The sequence below is a fragment of the Ceratosolen solmsi genome, unplaced genomic scaffold, assembly GCF_000503995.2.
Source record: "Ceratosolen solmsi marchali unplaced genomic scaffold, CerSol_1.0 scaffold6, whole genome shotgun sequence".
In the NCBI taxonomy this organism is placed as follows: domain Eukaryota; kingdom Metazoa; phylum Arthropoda; class Insecta; order Hymenoptera; family Agaonidae; genus Ceratosolen; species Ceratosolen solmsi.
Genome location: NW_011948414.1, coordinates 5,391,640 through 5,415,063, shown reverse-complemented (window position 1 = coordinate 5,415,063; position 23,424 = coordinate 5,391,640). Strand labels below are relative to the sequence as shown.

Here is a 23,424-nt window from a genome sequence, read left to right as displayed (position 1 = left end):
AATAATTTATTAGAAAAAATTAACAGATAGATTTCAATCTTATTAAATATCTTAAATCTATGCATAATTATTTTTTATATTAATATGCTAACATTTAGTAATTTCATCTTTTTTTTCTTCCTTTGGATCCCAAAAATGAAGTTGTTTACGCCATAATTTTACCATCCCATCCCAACCTCTTCTACTATACTTAGTATACATTGGAGGTGTTCTGGGATGATCTTTTGTTCGTTGATCCCTAAAATAAATATAGATTATAGTATTAGAGAGTCACAGAGTATCATAGAATTAAAAAGATTAATCTATATCTTTGATATAAAATTGAAATTAATACTGTGATTCTAATTAATATTCATATAATGAAATCTTTTTATTTCATTATATTTAAATATTTTATTTCTGCATAAAAAATTTATATCAAGAACTAATATCAATGAAGATCCGTAAGAGTATCAAGTCTTTTAAATACTGTAAAATTTATATTAAAATAATTATTTATAAAAGTATGCTTACATTATAATAATTTATTATACATAATTATCAATTTTAATATTGAGCATATTAACAATAATATAGTACAAAATCCAAAAAACTTAAAAAATATATTTCAAAATAATTCATAAATATATAAAATATATTTCTAAATTGAAAAAAACTACATGGTATTATTTTATTCAATAATAACGAGAATTGCCAAAGCTTTATTTAATAAGCATAATTTTAATTTATATGGTATCCTATCAAGAATATATTTTATGGTAATGTTAATAAAAGTATTATAATAATATTAGGTATTGACTGTTCTATAATTTTAAATGTAAATTTATATTTACTTCTTTGTTGATATCATATCAACTAAATAATAATTCCGTAAAGTTATTAAAAATATATATAACATAGATATCAATTATGTAAAATTTCAAATGAATTGAAAAGTTATAAATTAATTTAAAAAAAATTTTGTAATAATCCATAAATATGGTAAATAAAAATTGAATTTGTAATTTTAGGGTATAAAACTTTTGCCAAGATTTTAATATATAAATCAAGTTTAATCAATATACCTCTTTAATATGATATTTTTAATTCTTATACTTACTTTGGAATTTCTTGAGTATATTTATCATATCCTACAGTATTCTTTCCATAATCAATATCCTTTTGTCTACGAGCTAATATAGTAGGATCAGTCTCATATTCTAAACTCTTTTTACTATTACTAGACATTGTACTAGAGCTTGAATTGCTGTTAAGTCTATTTCTAGAAACTTTTAATTCCTCATCATTATCCTCTCCTTCTCTCACTCTTTTGCGCACAGGTGAAATATTTTCTGTATTATTTGTATCCATTACTCTTTCCATTTCTTTTGTAGTTATTTTACTTTGTGTACTTTTAAATTCTAGTTTTGAATTTGCATGGTCTTTTAATGACTTATTATTTTCAAATTTTCCATTACATATCGATAAGTCAATTTTTTCACCTGATGAAGATAAATCAATTTTCCCATTTGATGTAGATAAATCAGAAATAGTGGTATCTGAATCCATATCACACCATGGAATATTTGATTTTTGTTTTTCTTGTTTTTCATTTTTCTTCTGTTTAATATTCGAATCCTTTTTCAATATATCATTATCATCCTCATCATCATCAGTTTTTATTTCTAAATTTCTACTACAGCAAATAGCTTCATTCAATAGTGCATCCTCTTCATCATCTAAACACGCATAAGAATTTTTCTCTTCCTTAATCAAAATGGCCATAATTAGTTATATTTTAAACAAACAATAATTTTAATAAAGTGCTTATCTAATGCAATCAATTTGTATGACTTTCATCAAAGTAATAGAATTGTAGTTAGAATTTCAATTCATACATGAAGCTTTTATTGAAGTGATCAATAAGCCAGATAATGTCGTACTTTATATTAATTTTATTTAGGAAAAAATAAATCTATACATGGCGTCATAACCTATAATCACTCACTCTTCATACAAAAGACTAATTTTTATGCAAATATAACGCAATGGTTTAAAATTATTAATATTAATTAATCATTCGTTTATTTATATATCCAAGTGCATCTTAAGAAACGAAATCTCCATGCGTATGGATGACACTGTTAAAATTAAACAAATTTATTTGAAAACTACCTATACCACTCGTCTATATACTCTACCTCTACATATGTCGCGCGCTTTTGCATCAATTGAAGAGTAAACCGCGCCTTTTCTAATCTATACAATTTTCAGTTTAACAAGCATAAGAGATGAAGTATTTTATATATTAATGTAGCCGATAGAGTGGAAAATGTTGAATTAACTGATATGACTCTATGGTTTTAATATTTGATTACATTAATTAAGTTATTATCGATTAACATTTAAATAAAACATTTCAATAAGATTTTCTTAATCTATTCAAATAATAATCTGTTTCTGCGTCCTCTTCAGGTACAAATTAGAAACTGCGCTGGCTCAGAACGTAAACAAATTTCTTGATGAAGAAACAAATTGCTGTTTCATTTTTGTAAATAAACAATCACAATGGCAACAGGTGAATATTAAAATAATATTTATAATAAATAAGATTGTTAAGAAAATACCTAAGATGAACGTATATCATTACGTAAAATTAATCAGTAATTATTGACCATGTGATTTATTTTTTAAAGTAACCTTTCCAGCTCCATGCAAGTGTTTAATATTGACAATAAAATGTATATAATAAGATAATTGAATTAATCATAATTGCATTTTATATTACGCTTAAATGACAATATAATTTATATATATATTTTTTTTTAATATCAATTATCAATTAATATCAAATAATTGTTTTAATGCTTGTGAATGTTAAGAAATACTATTTAATATAATTAGGGTTACTGACAATATAAGATATTTTTTATTTAAAAATTCGTTTTTGACATCATATTAAACTTAGCATATAAATTAAAAATTTATATTATATTGAAGTTAAAATAAAATTTTCTTAATAACATGTTATTGTCATAATATTGATATATTGTGACTGAATTGTAAAGCCATTATTTTTCAAATATTGCTAATTAATTAATATGATCATATAATCATTAATTATATTAATTAAATGAGATTTGGTAATAATAGAAATATATATATATATATATAATATTTAAATTAATTTGAACTTATTGTTTTAGAATATAGGGAAAAAAAATTTTTTTTTCTTTTATTAAATAATAAATAATAAATTATTTACAATTTTCAGGCATAAGAATATTAATTATACTTTTTGCAATTCAAATTTCAGAAATTGAAAAAAGTCTTCTGGTAATAGTTTTGGATGTAAATCCCATGCAAAAGCTGGTCAAACAAGTTTTAACACAATGTTTAGATTCCACTATTGTTTTCTCGAATGCACATCTAATGCAAACATCGAATAATCATTTGGCAATAATGGCCTGTCACAGTCAAGGTGCTCAGTTTCTTTATCCTCAAGAAAAAATGCCGGAAGTGAGACAATTTGATGGCCAGTATGAAAAGTTTACGCAACTTGAACGAACTATTCGTCAACAAGTACATAAAATGATTGGTGAAATGTCTTTAGATAGAAAATGTAATGAAGAAAGTTTAATTTCTGGTGCCTTATCAATGGGCTTATGTTACATAGCCAGACAGGAGAGAGAAAAGTTTGCAGGTGAAAAATTACACTCCAGAATATTAGTTATTACCGCTAGTCATGATTCAGCCACACAATATATGAATTACATGAATATATTTTTCACTGCTCAGAAAATGGTTTGTATACAATATTTAAGAAATAAACTATCGAATGTTTAATTTACATTATGTTTATAAATTCTAATTATCGTTAATATTAAACGATAATTTATAGTAAAGAACTAATTGAATTTTTTACTGTGAAAATTATATATTGATTATTATTTATTTTATATTTTTATAGGGAATAATGTTGGATGTCTGTAGTTTAGATCATGAATTAACTCTTCTTCAACAAGGTTGTGATTTAACTGGTGGTAACTATCTTAAAATACCACAACAAAATGGACAACCACCATTAGCTGGATTACTTCAGTATTTATTGGTATTTATATTAAGATTAACATTAATGTTAGTACTTAGCATATCTACTTCTAAATTATGTATCTTTTTTAGTGGGTCTTTTTACCAGATCCTGTCGTAAGGTCAAAATTAGTATTACCACCACCTGTGAAAGTAGATTATCGTGCTGCATGTTTTTGTCATCAAGAATTGGTTGATACAGGTTTTGTTTGCTCAGTATGTCTCTCAAGTGAGTTTTTAGCGCATTAAGTAATTCTACATTTAATCGAGTAATTAAATGTCATATAAGAATGAATTTATAACTGTAACATTTAATTGCAATTTTTTCAGTTTTCTGCAAATTCAGTCCCATTTGCACTACTTGTCAGTAAGTATTCTTTCGCGAATTGATTAACGATTAATTAAATATAAAAATTTAACTATTTTCAAAAATAAAATTAATCAATTAAATTACGTTTGTTACAGTACGGTCTTCAAAAATCCTGCTCCAATTCCAATAAAGTTGAAAAAAAAAAAGAAAAACATGGATCTTGCACATTAAACCTGTTTTACGTTTTATATATTAGATAAATAAGTAAATTGTAAATTAGGAGAAATGCACATTTCAGTCACATAATTTTTGTTTATTAGTTTAAGATGTACATATAATACAGAAATTTATTGTATAAATAACAAAAATTATTATATAATTGATTGAATAAAATTATTTTTTATAATTTTTTTTAATTTTTTCATTGACGAAAATTTTCTACTCTAAATACTTGCCAATAGCAATATTATTGTAGCTGCATAAAAAAAAACAGTTGATATAAATAATTGAAAATTATTTAAAACAATATATAAGTATTTGATTTTAATGATAAATATTTTTATTCTATTTGATTTCATCATAATATTCTTTAATAATATAATAATAGATTTTTTTTTAACAAAAAAAAAAAAACAAAATGATATAATTATGAATAATATATATAAATAAATATTAAGCTAGACCATAAATTAATATTAATATACAAAAAATACTTTTTCAATTTGTTTAATTTGATTAATGTTAATTAATTTAATTTAATGTTAATTTAATCCTTTTCTCATTTTAGTATTTTATGTTAACTTTGTTTATACTTTAATATTTCGTCTTCGATATTCATCAATTCTATATCATTCATTGTGCATGTAAATTTTTCAAATATCTCATTAATTCATAAAATTCTATCAATACTTGTGAAAGTTTATAGAAGGAGTGAACAAGCACTTAATTAATCTCATTACTCTTCTAGATTTTATAATTTTATATATTTAGACACTCAATTATTTATATAAAAAAAAATTTTTAAGAATTAGATACCGTTTATAAATTACGTTACATTTATTAAAATTTCAATAAAATTTAAGAAATTTTATTATTCACTACAATATATATATAAGTATTGTTTTCCTCTTTGTTCAAAATGAAACAAATAGACTAAAATTTTGTATTTATTATAAATATGTAATTTTTATTAAATATATTACGAATATATGAACAATAACTATTGTTAATAATAAATGAGTAAAAAAATAATTTGAAGAATAAATATTTTAAAATTTATATATAAAGTTTACTAACTTATCATGTAAGAAATCAATCGAAGTTGAATTACGTTTCATGATTGAATTTCGACAGTTCATTAAAAAATTCTCATTTATAAATCATTATAAATGTTCTACTATGGTAAAATTGAATAGTAATTTAGGTAATAAATTATTTTTTATAAATTTATAAAGATTGATAAGCTTTTTTATAAATACTGTTGAACTTCATATGATATTCCTATACTCTGAATTATAAAAAAAATGTACGAACGTAAAAATTAAATTTAAATTTAATTAAATATGAATGGTATCGTTTTCAATTTCTAATATAATCTAAATATAAGATATAAATATATGATGTTATTAAAATGTAACCAGAAGTACTTTATTTATAATACTTAAAAGAAAGTAATAGAAATAAAATTTATAAAATATTAATGAATCTTTTAACTATAAAATCATAATACATTGAGAATCTCAATTAGTACATAGCATTAATATAAACATATAATTATTCAATTTATATACACAATAATATTAAAAAATATTAAGTTTCTAAAATACTATTTCAGATATTATTTATATGCTTCTTAAATATAATACAATTTATTAATAAGAACAATCTGTATAGTAATATAATCTGTGATAAAATTGACGGATTTAATAATAAAATACAATCGATAGAAAATCTTATATTAATAAGTAATCAAGTAAGCCAAAATATATATATACTTTTCCAAATTAATAACATTAATTAGTTTTTACATTATCTTTTTAATTTTACAGAATTCAGTATTTGAACAAAGTTTACAATACTCGAATCAAATATAAGAAATAATGAACGACTTAATTGATAGTTATTCACTCATAAGTCATATACATAAAATTTATCGTAACATATCCTATAATAAAAGAATAATCTCATTTATGTTTAAACAGTTTCAATGTCGGAAATAATATTTATTCTCTAAACAGATAGTCGATTATTTATTTAGGTTAAGGTATGTTATATTCTTAAAGTACTAAGCCACCCACTTAATTGAAAGGTGGAGATGTTGGAAAGGGCGTGCACACTGCTGCCCTATAAGTGCTTTCGTTGGCGAGAAGAAAATTGATCTGATAGGTATACGAACTCGAGAGAAGGGTTAAAACGATAGGAAGTAAGATCTTCAGGTTTCAGTAACATCGAAAATTCTGTTGGCTTGTTTCATTATCTCATGGATGAAAGTGTAAGTCTCTCTCTCTCTCTTTCTCACCGTCTCTCATTCCAAAAAATGGTTATAATCATGAAGTAATTTATTTGCAAGCGTATATTGAACAACTGATATGCATAACTATATATAATATCGAAGAATCTATGTGGATTATAAACAAATATTTTATATTACTTAATAATGTAATGATTCATATGCTTAAGAAATTATTTTATATTTGAGCAGGATTCAGCAAAAAACCGGAAAACGTATCCATCAATTCAATGAAATTTATAGATGATGTTATTTTGAGTATATACATATTATATTACACAATAAACATTATTGTTACAACTACTCATTAACAAAAAAACCACTACTTAGAATTGAATTTTACAAAAATATATAATTATTTTCAGAAACATAAAATATTAAAATAAGAATGTTTTCTTTTATATGTTAACAAAATACTGTAAAAAAGATAATTGTAGAACTTAAAGATTGTAATAATTGTATAATTTTATAATCAATGTATAATTTATATTTAGTTTTTATAATAATAAAACAAAAATTTTACTTTTTAGTCTTTCCTAATTACTGAATCCTTCTTTCTTAATTGAAAATTTCCTTGAAATTGCAGTTAAAAAATGAATGAATTTACGAAAATGTTATTTATGATTAATTTATTATTTGTTATTTATTTATCTTAATATCGCGATAAATTCTTTTAGAAATTTATTTCATAAATCTAATATGAGATGTAATCATCACTAAATTCGCTCAATTTCCTGCAAGATGAATTATACCCATGAACGTGATTGTTGCCGTCATTTCTATAAGAGATAGGAAAATAATTTACTGCGAACTACAAACCTTAGTCTTTGCTCAAACTTTGCCACTTTATCTTTATAACTAACGACCATGGCGACAATATACAAATATATTTTCCTTAACTTTTAGAAAGGTAACTTTGAAATTATAGATGCCTACTAATGGTTAATTATTTCCTAACTAAATTCAAACTTCTAAATACATTCAAACTGTAGATATCTGAATATATTGTTATAAAGTAAACGTACATAATCAAAATTATATATTTGTATAGCATTTATTAATGTTTATTAATTATGACGTTTACTTAGTAAAGGGCATGTTTTTTTATTGATAATGAGTCGGTAAAAAAAAACACTGAATTATAAAGATTAATAAAAATTTAAAATAACAAATCATAAAATAGTATTTATTATCTATTCTCTTAGTCTTATATATTCTCTTAGTCTTTTTAAAAAACACAAAATAAATAAATAATTAATAACGATGTTTAATTTATGCGTTATATTTAGAGTAATTAGCATTAAATATTATCATTAAATAATATAGGGTAATTAGTTAGATTAGTATTTGCTTCGGTTAAAAAACAATTAAATGAATTTGGTATGTCGGTATAATAGATAAATAATTCAATATTAAATTATAATTCCAAATTATATAGGCAATTGAGTTATGGACTATATTGATCTATGATTAAGGAAAAACTTTAGCGGTAATTTGCTAGTTAGACACAGAACTCCTACTTGAAACAGCATCGTTATGCTGGTCACTTAGTCCATGATGTAATAACCCTTTCCTATTGAACAGCGACCATAGCGAGTGTCTATCACTCTGGTGGAGTGGGACGTCAGTTGAATTACAAAGTAAAATACGTTAAATAGTGTTAACTTACTTAAACTCTAATGCGCAATATACAGAGTCGTTCTATCGTTTTCCATTGTACGACGACATTAATAGACAAGAGCGATTACAGCAACGGTCGTAGGGATATTTAATCGTATAAGATGCAGTATTTTTAAGAACCATAATCATCTTTAATTACTGCCGTTTTTATCTACCATTCATTTTATTTATCTAATGTACAAATTCTATTATATAGCTAAAAGGGAAGATGGCAAATGATCAGATAAGATTATCGGAAAATATTTAAATGATAGTTTGAATAACTGTTTTAATACCAAAATATTCAACGTCGTTCCGGGGGGATCATAAAATTTATAATTCTTTTCTTTGCGTATTACATTTAATCATATCAATTGTGCTTGAACAGAAGTATGTGCTCATTTCACTGCTTGCACTTGCAATAAAGGCCAACAGATAGTTGCTCCCTAATTAGTAAATTTCATAAGCGATGGGTATAGTATATTAGTTTATAGGCTGAATCCCCCGACCTTCCCAATATATAAGACGGATTGCATCTCTCACAGTCTCATTGATAACTTAATAGACTAGTAAAACATATAATCGATATCAAAAGATAACTTTCTTTTATGGAAGGTGGTTGCTAACTTCTTTATAACCGGGATAATATTATTATTAAAATTCAGTCATTTCTGTTTGAGTATTTTGCTTGATTTTATCTACTAATTTTTCAAAATGAAAAATTTTCCTTATCTTGGTTGCTGTGCTAATGTTATCAATAATATTTGTCATCATTATCGGGAGAAATCGTAGTTAAATGGAAAAGTAATAATATACGATTTTTAAAGAAGAATTTTAAAGAAATTTCGGAATGAGAAGCATTAGATTGTAAAATTACAATTTTATTGCAAACTTATATAAAATTAATTAATTACTTACATTTACAAAAAAAAAATTAGAAAATATATCACAAATTTTATATTAAAAATATGTAGTTACATATATATATTTGCACGTGCATTGTAATGATTGTAATGTACACATTTTTTTTTTTACATTAATTTTTTTACTTAACTTTAAAATAAAATTTCAAATAAAATTCACTTCATTTTAACTATTAAATTATTACTTAATTATAAAACTATTAATAAGACATTGGACATTTTTATTACATTATTAAATTATATAAAAAATATAAATTATGGCTAAATTTAACATTTACAGCAGTAATTTCATTTTTATAATAATCTAGTAAGTTCAAATATATATTGTATTTAATGATTAAATGGTAGGTGTCAATGGTTATTATTTACTATAGTTAAAACAAATGAATACATTTAAATAAATTGAATAATTTTAATATAACTTTAGAATCATTTAATATTATTTCTAAAAATCGTATAATTAAAATAAAAATGATGTTATTTTGTAACACATATGGGTTTTTAATACATACGAACATTACAGACCATCCACATAGAATGTAACATACAAGGTTTATTTCCCTAGGTATACTTTAGAGAAAAATGCTCTCATATATCGACATAATACGTGAGATACTTTGGCACACAATAAAAGAAAATACAAGCAATTTTCAGGCGTGTTATAACGCCACAGTGTATGCTAATAAAAAAAACAAAGGTAAGGGGTTAGAAAGTCCAATGAATATGATGAGCCACAAGGGAAAGCTAGAAAGATAATTTACGGCTCTGCGCATGGGTGTGCGTGTATATAACTGTGTGCATGCGTGTATGCGTGCGTGTGCGTGTGTGCGCGCAAGCGCGTGTGTGTTCATATGTACACACGCAAAAATAATAAAACAATAAGTGGGGAGTTACTTAGATAACTGAGCATTCCAACATACTATATAATAGAATTGTAAAAATATATATTCAATTTTAACAATTTATAAACAATTTTAGCAATTTATTGTTATTTAGCCAGTGTCCATAAAATTATGAAAAAATGACTTCAGAACTATAAAAATTTAATAATATCTGAAATATTATTTTTACAAGAAATATTTCTAGAAGTTTCAAAATTTGGGTAAATTTTATATATTTATTATCAATATGTCATTATATTTGTATGTTTATAGACGTATATTAAATGATAAAAAAATAGTAATATTTTGTCATTGATTCTGTACATTTGATGAAACTAAATTTAATATATTATGATTTAATAAATAAATAATAATGATGATGATGATGGTAATTAATATATATTGCAACATTATTTTATCAAATCGAAGACAATTATATACTGCCTCTTACAAAATAATGATTACTAGAAATATTTAGTCTTATTGCTCGCTCATAATTTTCGATCTCATAAACCATTTCACAAAGTCTAAAAAGAAACATAAAGAAACATAATAATCCGTATTTCAAAGCATAAAGTTGCAACTAAACTATTTACAATCCATTCTTCTCAAGATGCATTTTGGCGATTTATTGATGATCGGCTCAAATTGCCGCAAATTTCACATGACATACGTACAAATCGAATTTGATATTCTTTCGTTGCTGATGTAACAAACTTTATTTCAAGATCTTACAATAATTTAGATAATATAATGTATTTATTAACTTTGAATATTGTATTCAAATTATTATATACTTTATAACAAGATTATTAAAAAAGTATTTATTGTGCATATTAATTTTGATTCTTACATTAATATTGCTATCAGCATTATAAAAAAATCAAAGAATATATAATGAGGGGATGTATGTGTGTATAAATAACAATATATAAGATATTGTATTTAAATTTTTAACAATTCGTCGTTCGTTGCAAGAAGGTTGTAAAGTAACTTTAACAAATACGAATACTTCTATAAAGTTGAAAATTGTTTACTTTCCATGATATGCATTAAGATAAGCATGAAATCAGAATTACTCTCCGGTAATTTATTTGAAATGTTATTATGAAGATGAAACCGGCAACTGGCGCCTTTACATCTTCCTTTAGAACTCTATCGATTTTTAGCAAAATTGTAAGTAGTATCGTTAATCAGTTTTTGATTTTATCATATTTTATTGCTATTTTGAATTACGTATAGTAGCATCGGCTTTCTATAATAATGATTTGCTTATTGATGGTAGGCCATTATTCTCACACGTTAAACTGATAATTTACATAAGCTCTTAGAATAATTGGAACTCAAATTGGTGACCTCGATCGGTAGTTATATGTAAGAACACATAGAAGCGGGAAATCCGTATTTAGACAAGTGCCTCCTCCGCAATTTTAGTCTCAATATCAACAATAGAATGGTTTCGAACCGTCGAGGAAATCGATCAATGCAGATAAGTATATATCCGAATCCCTACAAAGACGATAATGATTCAACGATATTTACATGTATTATTAAATCTATCGCTCCTCTCTCTATCTATCAAAAATTTACTTATTAAGCTCTCGTTATTATTGATAGATAGCATTCAATGTCACACCGTAACTCGTCAATTTTTATTTATCGACAATCTCTATTTATTCATGGTAAAAAATATTTGGCTAGTAATCAATTTTTCTGTTGCCTTACTTTCTTGGTGAGAAATACCATGGAACAAATTGAAATTAAATCAATATAACTAGAAAAAGGACGATAGAAAAAAAACGCTGCGTAGAATGTTTATTCAATTTTTCATTAAATATTATAAATTTATATTAATTTTTTTATGCCATATTGTACTGATATATCGACACTTAAGTCAATATATTAGATTTATTACTTGATTTCCATCCTAGTAATCATAATCGTTATATTTTTAAATTAATCCTTTTTTTCGGCTTCATTCTGTACAATAGGTAATTCATTTTACTTAATTTCCATTATCATATCGTTTATGTGTTTTATTTAATAAGGTCATCTATAAAAGTTTATAAAATTGAGGTTTATAGATTATATATTATTTCAATTAATCACTTCGATTGTCTTTATATTTTACTAAAAGTAGGCGATATTACTTTTAAGCCTCATCAGCTTTGGCGATTCAACTCTGGATTTAATCTTGTCGCTATTCTAATTGTGATTAACTTGCAAATTTACGCAGCTTTAAATTTATTGCAAAAATTTCGTCGAATTAACAATTAATTTTTTATTTTTCGTATCTACAAGTAGAATGAAGTAGTTTAATATCCTAGTTATAACAATAGGACAAAAAAACATTATTTCTTCTTTTACTACGTTTTATTAACTAACTTTTCAGTTCCATGTGAACACAATGTCATGTGATTTAGAATTCTCTATGAATGCATTAATTTTTTATATATATTTAAGTGCAATTGATTTTTATACGATAAATGATCGATTTTGTATCTTTTTATACCGATACTGTCAAAATTACTAAATATTTTTGTTATTTTTAGGCAAACGGCAAAAATTACACAAACGAACAAAATTTTGGCTGTTCGACGTTAATCAAGGCAATCGCTACTGTGGAAATCCATTATTTACATTACTTAAGTTTTAATAAGTATGTTAATTATTTTGCAATAAACTTTATTTATAAATATAAACTGAAATTCGTGAGCTTACTTATGAATTGCATATATTTATTAGAAAGTTTCTAGGTCGGATCGTAATTTATGCTGCCATATTTACCTGTCATTCGAGGTTCCATGACGATCCCATGAAAAGAATACATTCTTTCTCCAACTTATAGATAAAACATTGTTCCTTTTGTAAAAGAAATGATATTTAATTATTATTCTTTACGATTATATATAGTGTATTGTCACTATCGGATCAATATATCAGTGACAATGGAAAAGACAACTCATTGGATCCCCGAAAAATACTATATATTTTCGGAAATTTTCACGTTATAGTAGACAAAATTAGGAATAATTATTAAAAAATTATTGTGTATAATACATATATTATACTTCTAAAGTCATTTAATATAACGAATTAAAATTATCAAAACTAATTATGAATAACCTTCTTTAAACCGATAAATTCAGCTCTATTGCCATATTATGTTTTTTATATATTTTTAAATATAATGTAAAAATTTTTTAAATTATCGTTATTAAATTGCTTCATGTCTAGTAAAAATATACATTTGAATTATCTTGTATGATGAACGAACTATCGTGCATTCATTGATGTTTTCATATTTTATTTGAACATTCTATATAATGAATATAGATTTTTAAAAAATTGTCTAAATTTCAACACTCGCTAAATTATAAAATATGTGATATTTTTTTTAGACTATATTTATAATTAAAAATCTATTCATTCTTCTTTCTACTTAAAATGAAATATGCATTTGTATGTATGTACAAAATATGAATATGAATATAAATATTTAAATATATATAATATTTTAATTAAAATGTATATATAAATTCAGTACAACCATCATTTTCTACAAAAAATAATAATAACTTCTCATGTTAAATAACTAATTTAAAATAGAGTAAAAAATGTCATTACTTCCTTATTAATGAAGAATTGTATATAGTACTATGACATAATTCTTAAATTAAGCACAAGAATTGTGAAAATGTGAAAGAAAACAAAATAATAATATGATAGAGTTATTTTTAACAGAAATGTACAAATAAAACTTTTCTATAGGTGCCAATAACGATACTAAACAAAGAAACGAAACAAAAAAAGATTTCTTGAAATTTTCTATACATGTCACTTGTTATTTCAATAATGAAGAAAATTAAATTACAACTTAAAATTAAGTTATATCCACTTTCTCTCTCTCTCTCTCTCTCTGTCTGTCTGTCTGTCTCTCTCTCTCTCTCTCTCTCTCTGTCTCTCTCCCATTCGTTCATAACAAGTAAAAATAAAATGTGGTTACTGACAAAATTTAATTTTCCAAAACTTTCCATATTTTATTTTACACAATGTCTCTTAATTAATAGAGTTATAAGTGCGTAAAAAAAAGAAAGAGAGATAATATAAAAAAGGGAAAAAAGAGAGAGAACAGAAAAATAACATAAATGAGATGAATATCATATAAACAAATTTCAAATCTTATCTTTACTAAATATCTAATGTTTTTTCCTCAAAAAACTTATTATTTAATAAAATTTACTTCTTCGATCATTTCTAAACATCTTTTCTTATTGTGTGCCCTTGTTTTTTGTCTCCTACAATTCGTATTTCTAAAGTCATCGATTTTCTTATTCATTTTCTTCTTCTGCTATACAGTGAAAATTCACACGAAAATTAAATTTGAAAAGTCTGAAAGAAAAATAGTCGTTTCGTAAAGAAGTAAGTCAATTTAGTGCCCTCTGTCTATATTACTTTTCATTCTATTTCTCCACCTCACATTCTTTCTTTTCTTTATAAGGATTTTTAATAATTCTTCTTACTGAATATTTTATAAAAATATTTTTATCTATTATTATTTGTTTTTCATAATATATATTTCAATTAATATTTGTTTTACACAATATGAACAGTAATAAATTTTTAAAAAATCTAAAATTACAATAACGTAAATGAAAATAGAATTTTGAAATCAGGATATGATATTGATTTTGATCAAGTACACGTAATCGTTACACTTATCTGGGTCATAATTTTTTTATATTTATGCAAAGTTAAAAGTTATGTTTCGTCGACATTTTTTCAATTTTCGTAATCTCACTTATTTTCATATGATGATTTGCCAGTATGATATCAATTTTATTAAAAAAATCCTTGAAAAATAGGTTCTTTCAGATTAAAAAAAAATTCAATATCATTTATACTATCACGTCTTTGAAGAAAGAAACTAATTTAGTAAACAATTTGTAACAATTTTATGTAATGAGACAGTCTTTGTATGGCAATTGTAATAAAACATTTCCCTTCCTTAAATAGATTTTCGATGCAAAAAGTTCTTTTTAGATTATTCTACATATTTGGACAACCGCTGATTTGCAAAATTTTAAATGTTATAAAAACTTTACAGATTAATAGATTTACGTCGATTCATTGCGCAAATGTTAAAAAACAGGTAAAAGAACATTTATAATTATACTATTATTATTTGCGATGAATTATTAATCCAATTCTTATGTATATATCAAATCTTTCAATAATTCATATTAAACTATTATCAAATACAGTTACTTTAAATAAAAATATACAATAATTGTTAGTAATTTAAAATTACATTTTCGATTCCATAATCTAAGTATATTCCATATATCATTAAAATTAAAATGATCTAAATTATCAATTAATATAAATTCTTCATAATTTTCTAATTTTCATAAATTTGCGAAAAACTATTCAGTTTAGGATAGAAAAACATAAAGAAATATCATTAAAAGTAGATTTATAAAATTTCTTCATACTAAAATAAGTTATCATTATAAAATGAGTTTTTTTTTCAAATTTTGTATTTTGAAATCTATAAATTGTATAAAACTCACATAATACTTATTGTAATGTTAGTAAAATTAGTGTAAAAAAAAAAAAAAAAAAAACTGAATCTTTTTCAAAGTATGATAAATCAGTATATATTTATGATTATACACACTGTATATTTCAATGCACTTCAATTCAGAATTCATTAAATATCCTGAAATACTTTTATGCGTATCAGTGTCTTCGATTAAGCTGGTTTTTCCCGCGGACATTGGCCTTGTATAGAGTGTTAGTATATTTCTAAAGTATTGGTGGCTACGCCCCGCAATTTATCTTTTCTAAGCTACTGACGCATGCGCTACGCGGATTGTAAGGAAAGATTTTTTTAAACAAAGCAAACAAGCGTACGTCAAGTTTTTTTAAAAAAATTGTGGAGCCACAAGTATTTCTGTCTATAGCTCCTCGATTGCTTTATATTTATATGATTTGCAACTTGTTTCCTCCATTGGGTAACTTAAATGTTATCAGTTATAATTACAAATTATACCGATTAATTTAAGGATTTATAATATCATTTGTCGTCATATCATTTTAATTTTATGAGTTTACAATAAGGAAAATGAATATCGAAGTTAAAGGACTTTTATACGAAGAAAAATTAAATATTTGTCATTACAAGCAAAGGGTACTAAGTAAGTATAAATTTACAAATTTATAGACACATTGAATTAAATATGGCTAAACTGTTATAAAAGTATGGTCTTCGATATAACGGAATCAGATAGGGCTAATACATAATTCACACTAAATAATTTTTAAAATAAAAAATTTCATTTATATGTTACTAGCCTGCAATTCAAAATTAATTGAGTTTTTTTGTCTTAATTCAGTTTATCAGAATCTGAAAAATTGAGTTTATCCGAAAATATCTTATTTTCAATATTAATGATTGAAAACTTTTATATAACATACACATATTATTAAAAATTGAGAAGCTTTATTTGTACGAAAACAAAGTATTTCCTTCATTTCGTAAGATAATTTACCCTACTATTATTAATTATTATCAAGAATAGCTATTAGTAATTGTAAAATTATTTTTGTAATTATTTTTTATTAAATATTACTTTTATAAATAATGTCGCTTATGATGATTATACTTGCTATTTCGCACGTATTTCAAATATAACATCTATTGCTGCATAAAAAAGTGCAATAATGGGGAATAAAGAAGATTATAAAAGGAACAATGAGTAACGGGAGATGTTTGCAAAGGGGGAATTGTCAATGGGAATTTCACTCAACGATAGGGACATTCAAAGTTTATTTTGTACATAAATACAATATAGAATAATTGATAATATATTGTTTTGTTTGAATTATTTTATTTTCATTGATATTTGATATAACTCCATTACCGCGAACAAAGAATCTGCTTAATATATGTAACAATTTATTTGCATGGGAACTCGTAGCAGAATAATTTTTATTTGAAAAGCAATGATTAAAAGAAAATCAAATTCAATAATAAGTTTTGTTTGTCTTTCTATAAAAAAGGAACTCACGGTGAAATTGAATTGATAAGTCTTTAATTTCATTGATACTTCTTCCACGACAAGACTCTCTTCATTAAATATCCCTTTTATATATTTGTTATAACTTTATATTTCTTTATTTCAACTATCGCGTCTTTTTTTTTTTTTTTTTTTTTTTTTTTTTTTAAACGCAACATTAAACATATTATTATACGAGATTTAGTTATATTTATGAAAAAAACTTCTTTTCTATATAATAATATTTATTACAAAAGTGCATGTAATGTAATTCAATTCTTTTGATAATAAACGTTTATATAGCGTTAACATTAAATATATTTATTCATTACTTATATCATCTTACTTCTATCTTTTTCCAACATTATAAGCTTTTCGTCATTAAATTCGTACTTATCATGGTACATTTTCAGCTTCCTTTTATTGTCTTTTAAACGTAACAAAAAAATTTTGGTATTGACAAAAATTTTGTCCTCGTTTTTATTTGATCTATTTAGAATTTAAATGTAAGATCCCATCAAATATTGACATATATTGGTTTGCATAAATTCTGCAAATGTTAACTCAAAAACAAACAAATAAGATTTAATACAAGAAGGAATATGTTGCCAATTTATCGTGAAAAATGTCAACAACATCGAGCAAAGTCGAAAAGAGTAAATGTCAAGACACATGTGTAAAAGCAATATCCAATAATGCACATACCAAATGTCATTTCAAATTTGTCAAACCGTCTGTCAATTTATTTACGAAATATTATGCATTAAAAATATTAGATCATATTATCAATTAGATTTGATATTCCTTACACTTTTTTTTACACAACTAATGAAAAATTGGTAATTGCCAATAATATTTGACAATAAGATATTGAACAGAAATAGTTCTTACGAGTTAAAGAAATAACGCCTTAATAACGTTCTTAATATTTACATTTTCAATTATTATAGTAATGACATTTTGAATTATTAGTATATTTCTGAAAATATGTTACAGAAGCCTCAAGTTTTTAACAAAAATAATATCTTCTATTCATTCATAAGTTACTTTTCGATCATTTAAAGTTTTATATATATATATATAAGTATATTTCTCATGAAACCAAAATTAAATTACAAATTTAAAAAATTGTACCTAAAAATAACATTAAATCTATAAGTAGACGATGAAAATATTTTTTTAATCGTTTATTTTTAAATTGTTCTTTGATGTTGTAAAGAAAAATATAAAAAAAAATTAAAAAATATGTTTAAACGTTATGCTCAAACGTACAATTTTTTAATTTTTCACAAAAAAAATTCATAATAGATCAAGGATATATAAAAAATGAAATTTCAAGAAGAAATTATGGTATATCAAGGTGGACATTTAATAATTACTTTTTAGAAAATAAAATTATTCTCGTATTTCCATTCTCATAATTATAACGCACTAAATTATTTACTATCGATGCATTAATTTAATAAATATTCATTTATTAAATTGCATATTTATTTCAAATAGATCTGATATTTAAGTTATCTAAAAATTTTTAGTCGTGTTGAAAGAGGAATATCATATAGTAAAAATACATTAGCCTTAAATGTACATAATAATTATTTAAAATGACGTATTAATTTATGTACAATAATTCGTTATTTCTACAAATTGGAAATTTTTAACAAAATAGTTATAAAATATAAATTTATTTTATTAAATATTAATTATTAATTTCATAATAGTGAAAAAAGACATTTAAAATTATTTTTTAGAAAATAGCTTAGAAGTTTATGTATAAATGAATTGCTTTGGAGATATTTATTCTTCTAATAAATTTCTTGCCCAGATAAATTACTATACAAATATTAGCATTTCATTTTTTAATTTCATCGATAATATATGCATAATATAAAGAAAATTTAACATTATATAATAAATTAATAAATTTTACTGAATTAAACACTACATAAATTTGTATTTCAAATTTTTTATGCAAAAACTAATTGAGTAAAAAAAAATTCATGAAATCACCATTATTACATATATTAACATATTTTTTTCATCTACGTTTAACAATAGATAAATAAACAACCTAAAAAGAAAAAAATAAATATCATAACTTCACTGCGTTCGGAATTTAACGAAGAATCTTCTATTTTCGGGATGAAAGCTCTTTTCAATTAAGATACCAATATCTGCGCTATCGATTCTCTTTTGTGTACTGGATACCTTCGGTTGCATTCATGTATGTGACTGTATCAAAATATTCTTTTGATTTGCAATTATTGCGATTTATAGATATTATTATTAAATCAATTTGTTAAATATATGAAACAACTTGTATCATTCTCTGTTATGGAATTAAAGCATGTTTTCTTCATAAAGAAATTTATGAAAATCTTTTGAATATTTATTCAATATCATAATTAGATTTCAGTTATTAGCACAAATTTTTTAACTTAATGTATTAAATTTTTATTTTGATTAATTAGTATTATTAATATTTCTCATATAACACTAGTTTATGCATAATTTATTTATTCTTAAATTTATTAATTCTTAAGTTATTTTATATACTATTTAATTTTTTTTTTTTTATCACAAAATCGTTTTTAATTAATATCTTAGCAAGTTAATAAAATTTTACTAGGATTATTCGTCCCGATTGAAAAAACGAAATTAAGGTAGAGCATAAGAAATAATAATCAACATTCAAATTTAATATATGTTTTGTTATTAATAATAGAAACTTTATTTTACTATTTTATAACATTTTAATTGTATTATTTTGCATTCCAATATGCTTGAATCTAAATATTAGAATAAAGAAAATTTTATTTCAATTTATTAAGTACTTTTAAGAATTTATGAATTTATTTTTGGTATTTATTAATTAAGAAACTTTGTGAATATATAGAGAATTTGTTGGATTTTCATGAACTATAACTACTATTATTATTGCGTCAATTTCTAAATAGGTCAGTGGGTTATTGTATTTTCTTGCACGGCTAGAATTTCTTTTCTTTTTCATGTCATTATTGTTTTTATAATTTTTCTAAATTTCTTCACGTTGAATTACATTTCATTGAATTTATCATGCCTTATTTTGTCTCTATGATTAAATTTATTTTATACGATTTGTAGAATATTTAATCTTTTTTTGTTCTATTTTGTTATAACTACGTATTATTCAAATGTGCGTCCAGAATCCACAGAATTGAGAAAGTTGACCGACTGTGGGCAATTTCACAGATATATTACTGAATATGATGATTATTCCATATTTGCTACAAAAAAATCTTACCCATTTACGTCATTAATTAATTATTTATATAAACTTTTAGGAGAACATTTTTCTTTAATTTTACTTTTATTTATTCCAATAACATACAATTAGTTGATACATCTAACATGCATCTCATAATTGTAAGTAAGAAATATACCCAAATTAAAATATAATGTTTTGCGGATCGATTTATTTAATAATCGTCAATGAAAGAATTTTAAGATAATCCTAGATAATATTATTATCTTAATATTATATCTAATATTATATCTTAATGTTACATGTACACTCTTAATATTATACCTTATAGTGGATTTAAGACCCAATTGATAAACTGGTGTTTGTAAGCATTTAAAGTTGACAAAATAATATATGTTTAATGTTTATCTAGAAAGATTCTTTTTAATTTGAAAACCAATTCAATATTGAATTGAAATTGTAGACTGCCATAGGAAATAATAATTTTTTAACAAATAATTACACAATTTTATGATTCAGTCATATAAAATACAAATATATTTGTACTATGGGAATTATGAAAATATCGGTTCTCCCTTCAATACGCTAAATCTGCTAATAGTATAAGAAAATAATAGCATTTATTTTTCTCCTTCAAGGTAACCTCTAGAACAGTGTACTTAAATGACGTATTAACACACTTTTAGAAAGTATAAATTAGTTAAATAATAATCAAAATAAAATAAAATATCAAAGCAAAATCATAATAAAAATTTTATTGTGATTATATTTTAAGAGTGTTCGAAGGCAACTACAAATTTTGAAATATTGCTCAGAGTATTGTATTATAGTACAACTTCTGCAGGCATTTACCTTTATAGCTAAGACTTATGTTTTCCAAATAACATATAATTAACCTTAAAATAATAAATTGCCATATAATTTTATAGATAGGTTTTATTATTTCAGACAATAAATGAATATTATATTTGACGCTAAACATACTTGCGTCTATTAACTTACCTTACTAATTACCTGTAATATACATTTTTGTTTATTTTTTTTTTTTCATTAACAAATTATTTAATAAAATTAATATTTCTAAAAATCTATATTTGAAAGTTAAATATAAGATTTAATATTTATACAAATACGGAAATTTATGTTTAAAATAGGACTACGAGCGCTAATACGAATGGTATAAAATATTTTGCTATTGGTTGCAAAACATTGATTTTTTATACAATTATCTAAATGTTTATAGAAACTATGTAGTAGGACAAAGTAGGACAAAGCATTTCAAAGTTAATTGATTAGTTGAATGATATTCGGAATACTCAAATATAATTAATTTTTTTTAATAACTTTTAATAATAGATAATGTAGTTGATGTATATTAAAGTTGAACTACCAAAATTCTTATGTAAAGACTAACACGTTAAGGGGAGACCAGTTTGCTTACTCACGAACATTATAATATAATCACTTTGGGCGCGAAGATCTATACATAAAATGAAAAAGGAGAAGACATACATCGCCGAAAGCATAAATTCATAGAGCTACTATATTGAAACAGAAATTATAAGTTTTAAAATTATCATACATAATCATGTTTCTCATTTAGATCGACAAAATATATGAAAAATTTTCAGTATATTTTTGTAAAAACAATTTTTACAAAATTTCTTATAGTTATTATTTAATGTATTTCAAATTCTCGTATTACATTCATAATAATGTACTTGAATGATATAATTTGAAAAGAAAATTTCGAGTCATTTCACATCAATTTTTACCTGACACCCTTTTAGATTTAAATATTTTTCCACTTTATAAAAAAGCTAATTTTACCACATCTTATTTATGTATTATTATGACTATTTTTATATATAGTAGATGTATATTTGTCTCAATTACTTTAGAAGAATATCATGCAATGTAAAACATAATATTACAGATGATAATTCGATAATCAAGCTCTCTTAAACATTTCTTTCTATATAATTTACGAATACAGAATACTATATACATTGATTGTAAAACTTAATATTATTATAAATAAAATAAATAAAATATTCATTTTCGCATACGGTTTTATAAATGTCTATCGAATATTTTATTTTCTCCTATAACAAATAATTTTATTATTCTTAATTTTTAATGTAAAATATGCTAAAACTTTATTAAATTATTAATGTCGCTGTCAAATTTCTTTTAATTCAATATAAATTAAATTGCTTATTGTTATTTTTGGAAAATAATTTAGATTTCATAAATTAGGCCACATTCTAATAAAGATTATTGAAATAATAGTATTCGAATACAATCCAATTACAAATAATTCGAAACTTATTAAAGAATTTCGACATAATAAGTCTACTTTACGTAGTATTGACTTTTCTTAGATTTGATTTATTATATTATGTTTCAAGTTGACAATAACTATCTTAGATATAGAAAATATTTTATACTATACTGATTATTGTTATAATTGTTAGAATGCTTTACTATACCATATACAAATAACAAGTGTGATTATGTTTTATATTTTAGCAATTAAATCTTGCTTTATTTGCTAGTAAAATAGAGAAAATAATGTGAATGTTGGAGTTGTAAGTTTTCCAATTGACTTTATAAATTGAGTAAAAATGAGACTATATTTTTGTCGAGGGATTTATATCATTATTTACATTACATTTTACAAATTGTATTTTTTAAAACAGTTGCCATTTTATTTTATTATTTTATATAACTACTATTCTATATTATGATTAACAATATTTTAATTAC

The 23,424-nt window shown here is 23.2% G+C and overlaps 2 protein-coding genes across 2 annotated transcripts; one reads left to right on the top strand and one right to left on the bottom strand.

Annotated features, from left to right (window-relative positions):
- Window positions 1–102: 102 nt before the first annotated feature.
- On the bottom strand, window positions 103–2,162 carry Slbp (Stem-loop binding protein; the record flags this gene model as incomplete). Its single annotated transcript, XM_011507382.1, has 2 exons — window positions 1,100–2,162; window positions 103–238 (listed from the first exon to the last, which is right to left on the bottom strand). Coding segments are annotated over exons 1-2 (801 nt in total), but the record flags the coding sequence as incomplete, so codon positions are not given.
- A 135-nt stretch (window positions 2,163–2,297) lies between these two features.
- Window positions 2,298–4,693, top strand: Tfb4 (transcription factor B4). The gene is made up of 7 exons (XM_011506726.1): window positions 2,298–2,366; window positions 2,455–2,557; window positions 3,296–3,783; window positions 3,950–4,090; window positions 4,162–4,297; window positions 4,399–4,435; window positions 4,534–4,693. The coding sequence occupies exons 2-7, from the start codon at window positions 2,548–2,550 to the stop codon at window positions 4,607–4,609; spliced, it is 888 nt and encodes a 295-aa protein (XP_011505028.1). The 5' UTR covers window positions 2,298–2,366; window positions 2,455–2,547; the 3' UTR covers window positions 4,610–4,693.
- Window positions 4,694–23,424: the final 18,731 nt, after the last annotated feature.

What these genes read in the sequence shown, in the direction of transcription:
- Tfb4 (XM_011506726.1), top strand. An exon ending in TTTTCACTGCTCAGAAAATG is followed by an intron (nt 3,784 to 3,949) that starts GTTTGTATACAA and finishes ATATTTTTATAG; the next exon opens with GGAATAATGTTGGATGTCTG. An exon ending in TTGCTCAGTATGTCTCTCAA is followed by an intron (nt 4,298 to 4,398) that starts GTGAGTTTTTAG and finishes CAATTTTTTCAG; the next exon opens with TTTTCTGCAAATTCAGTCCC.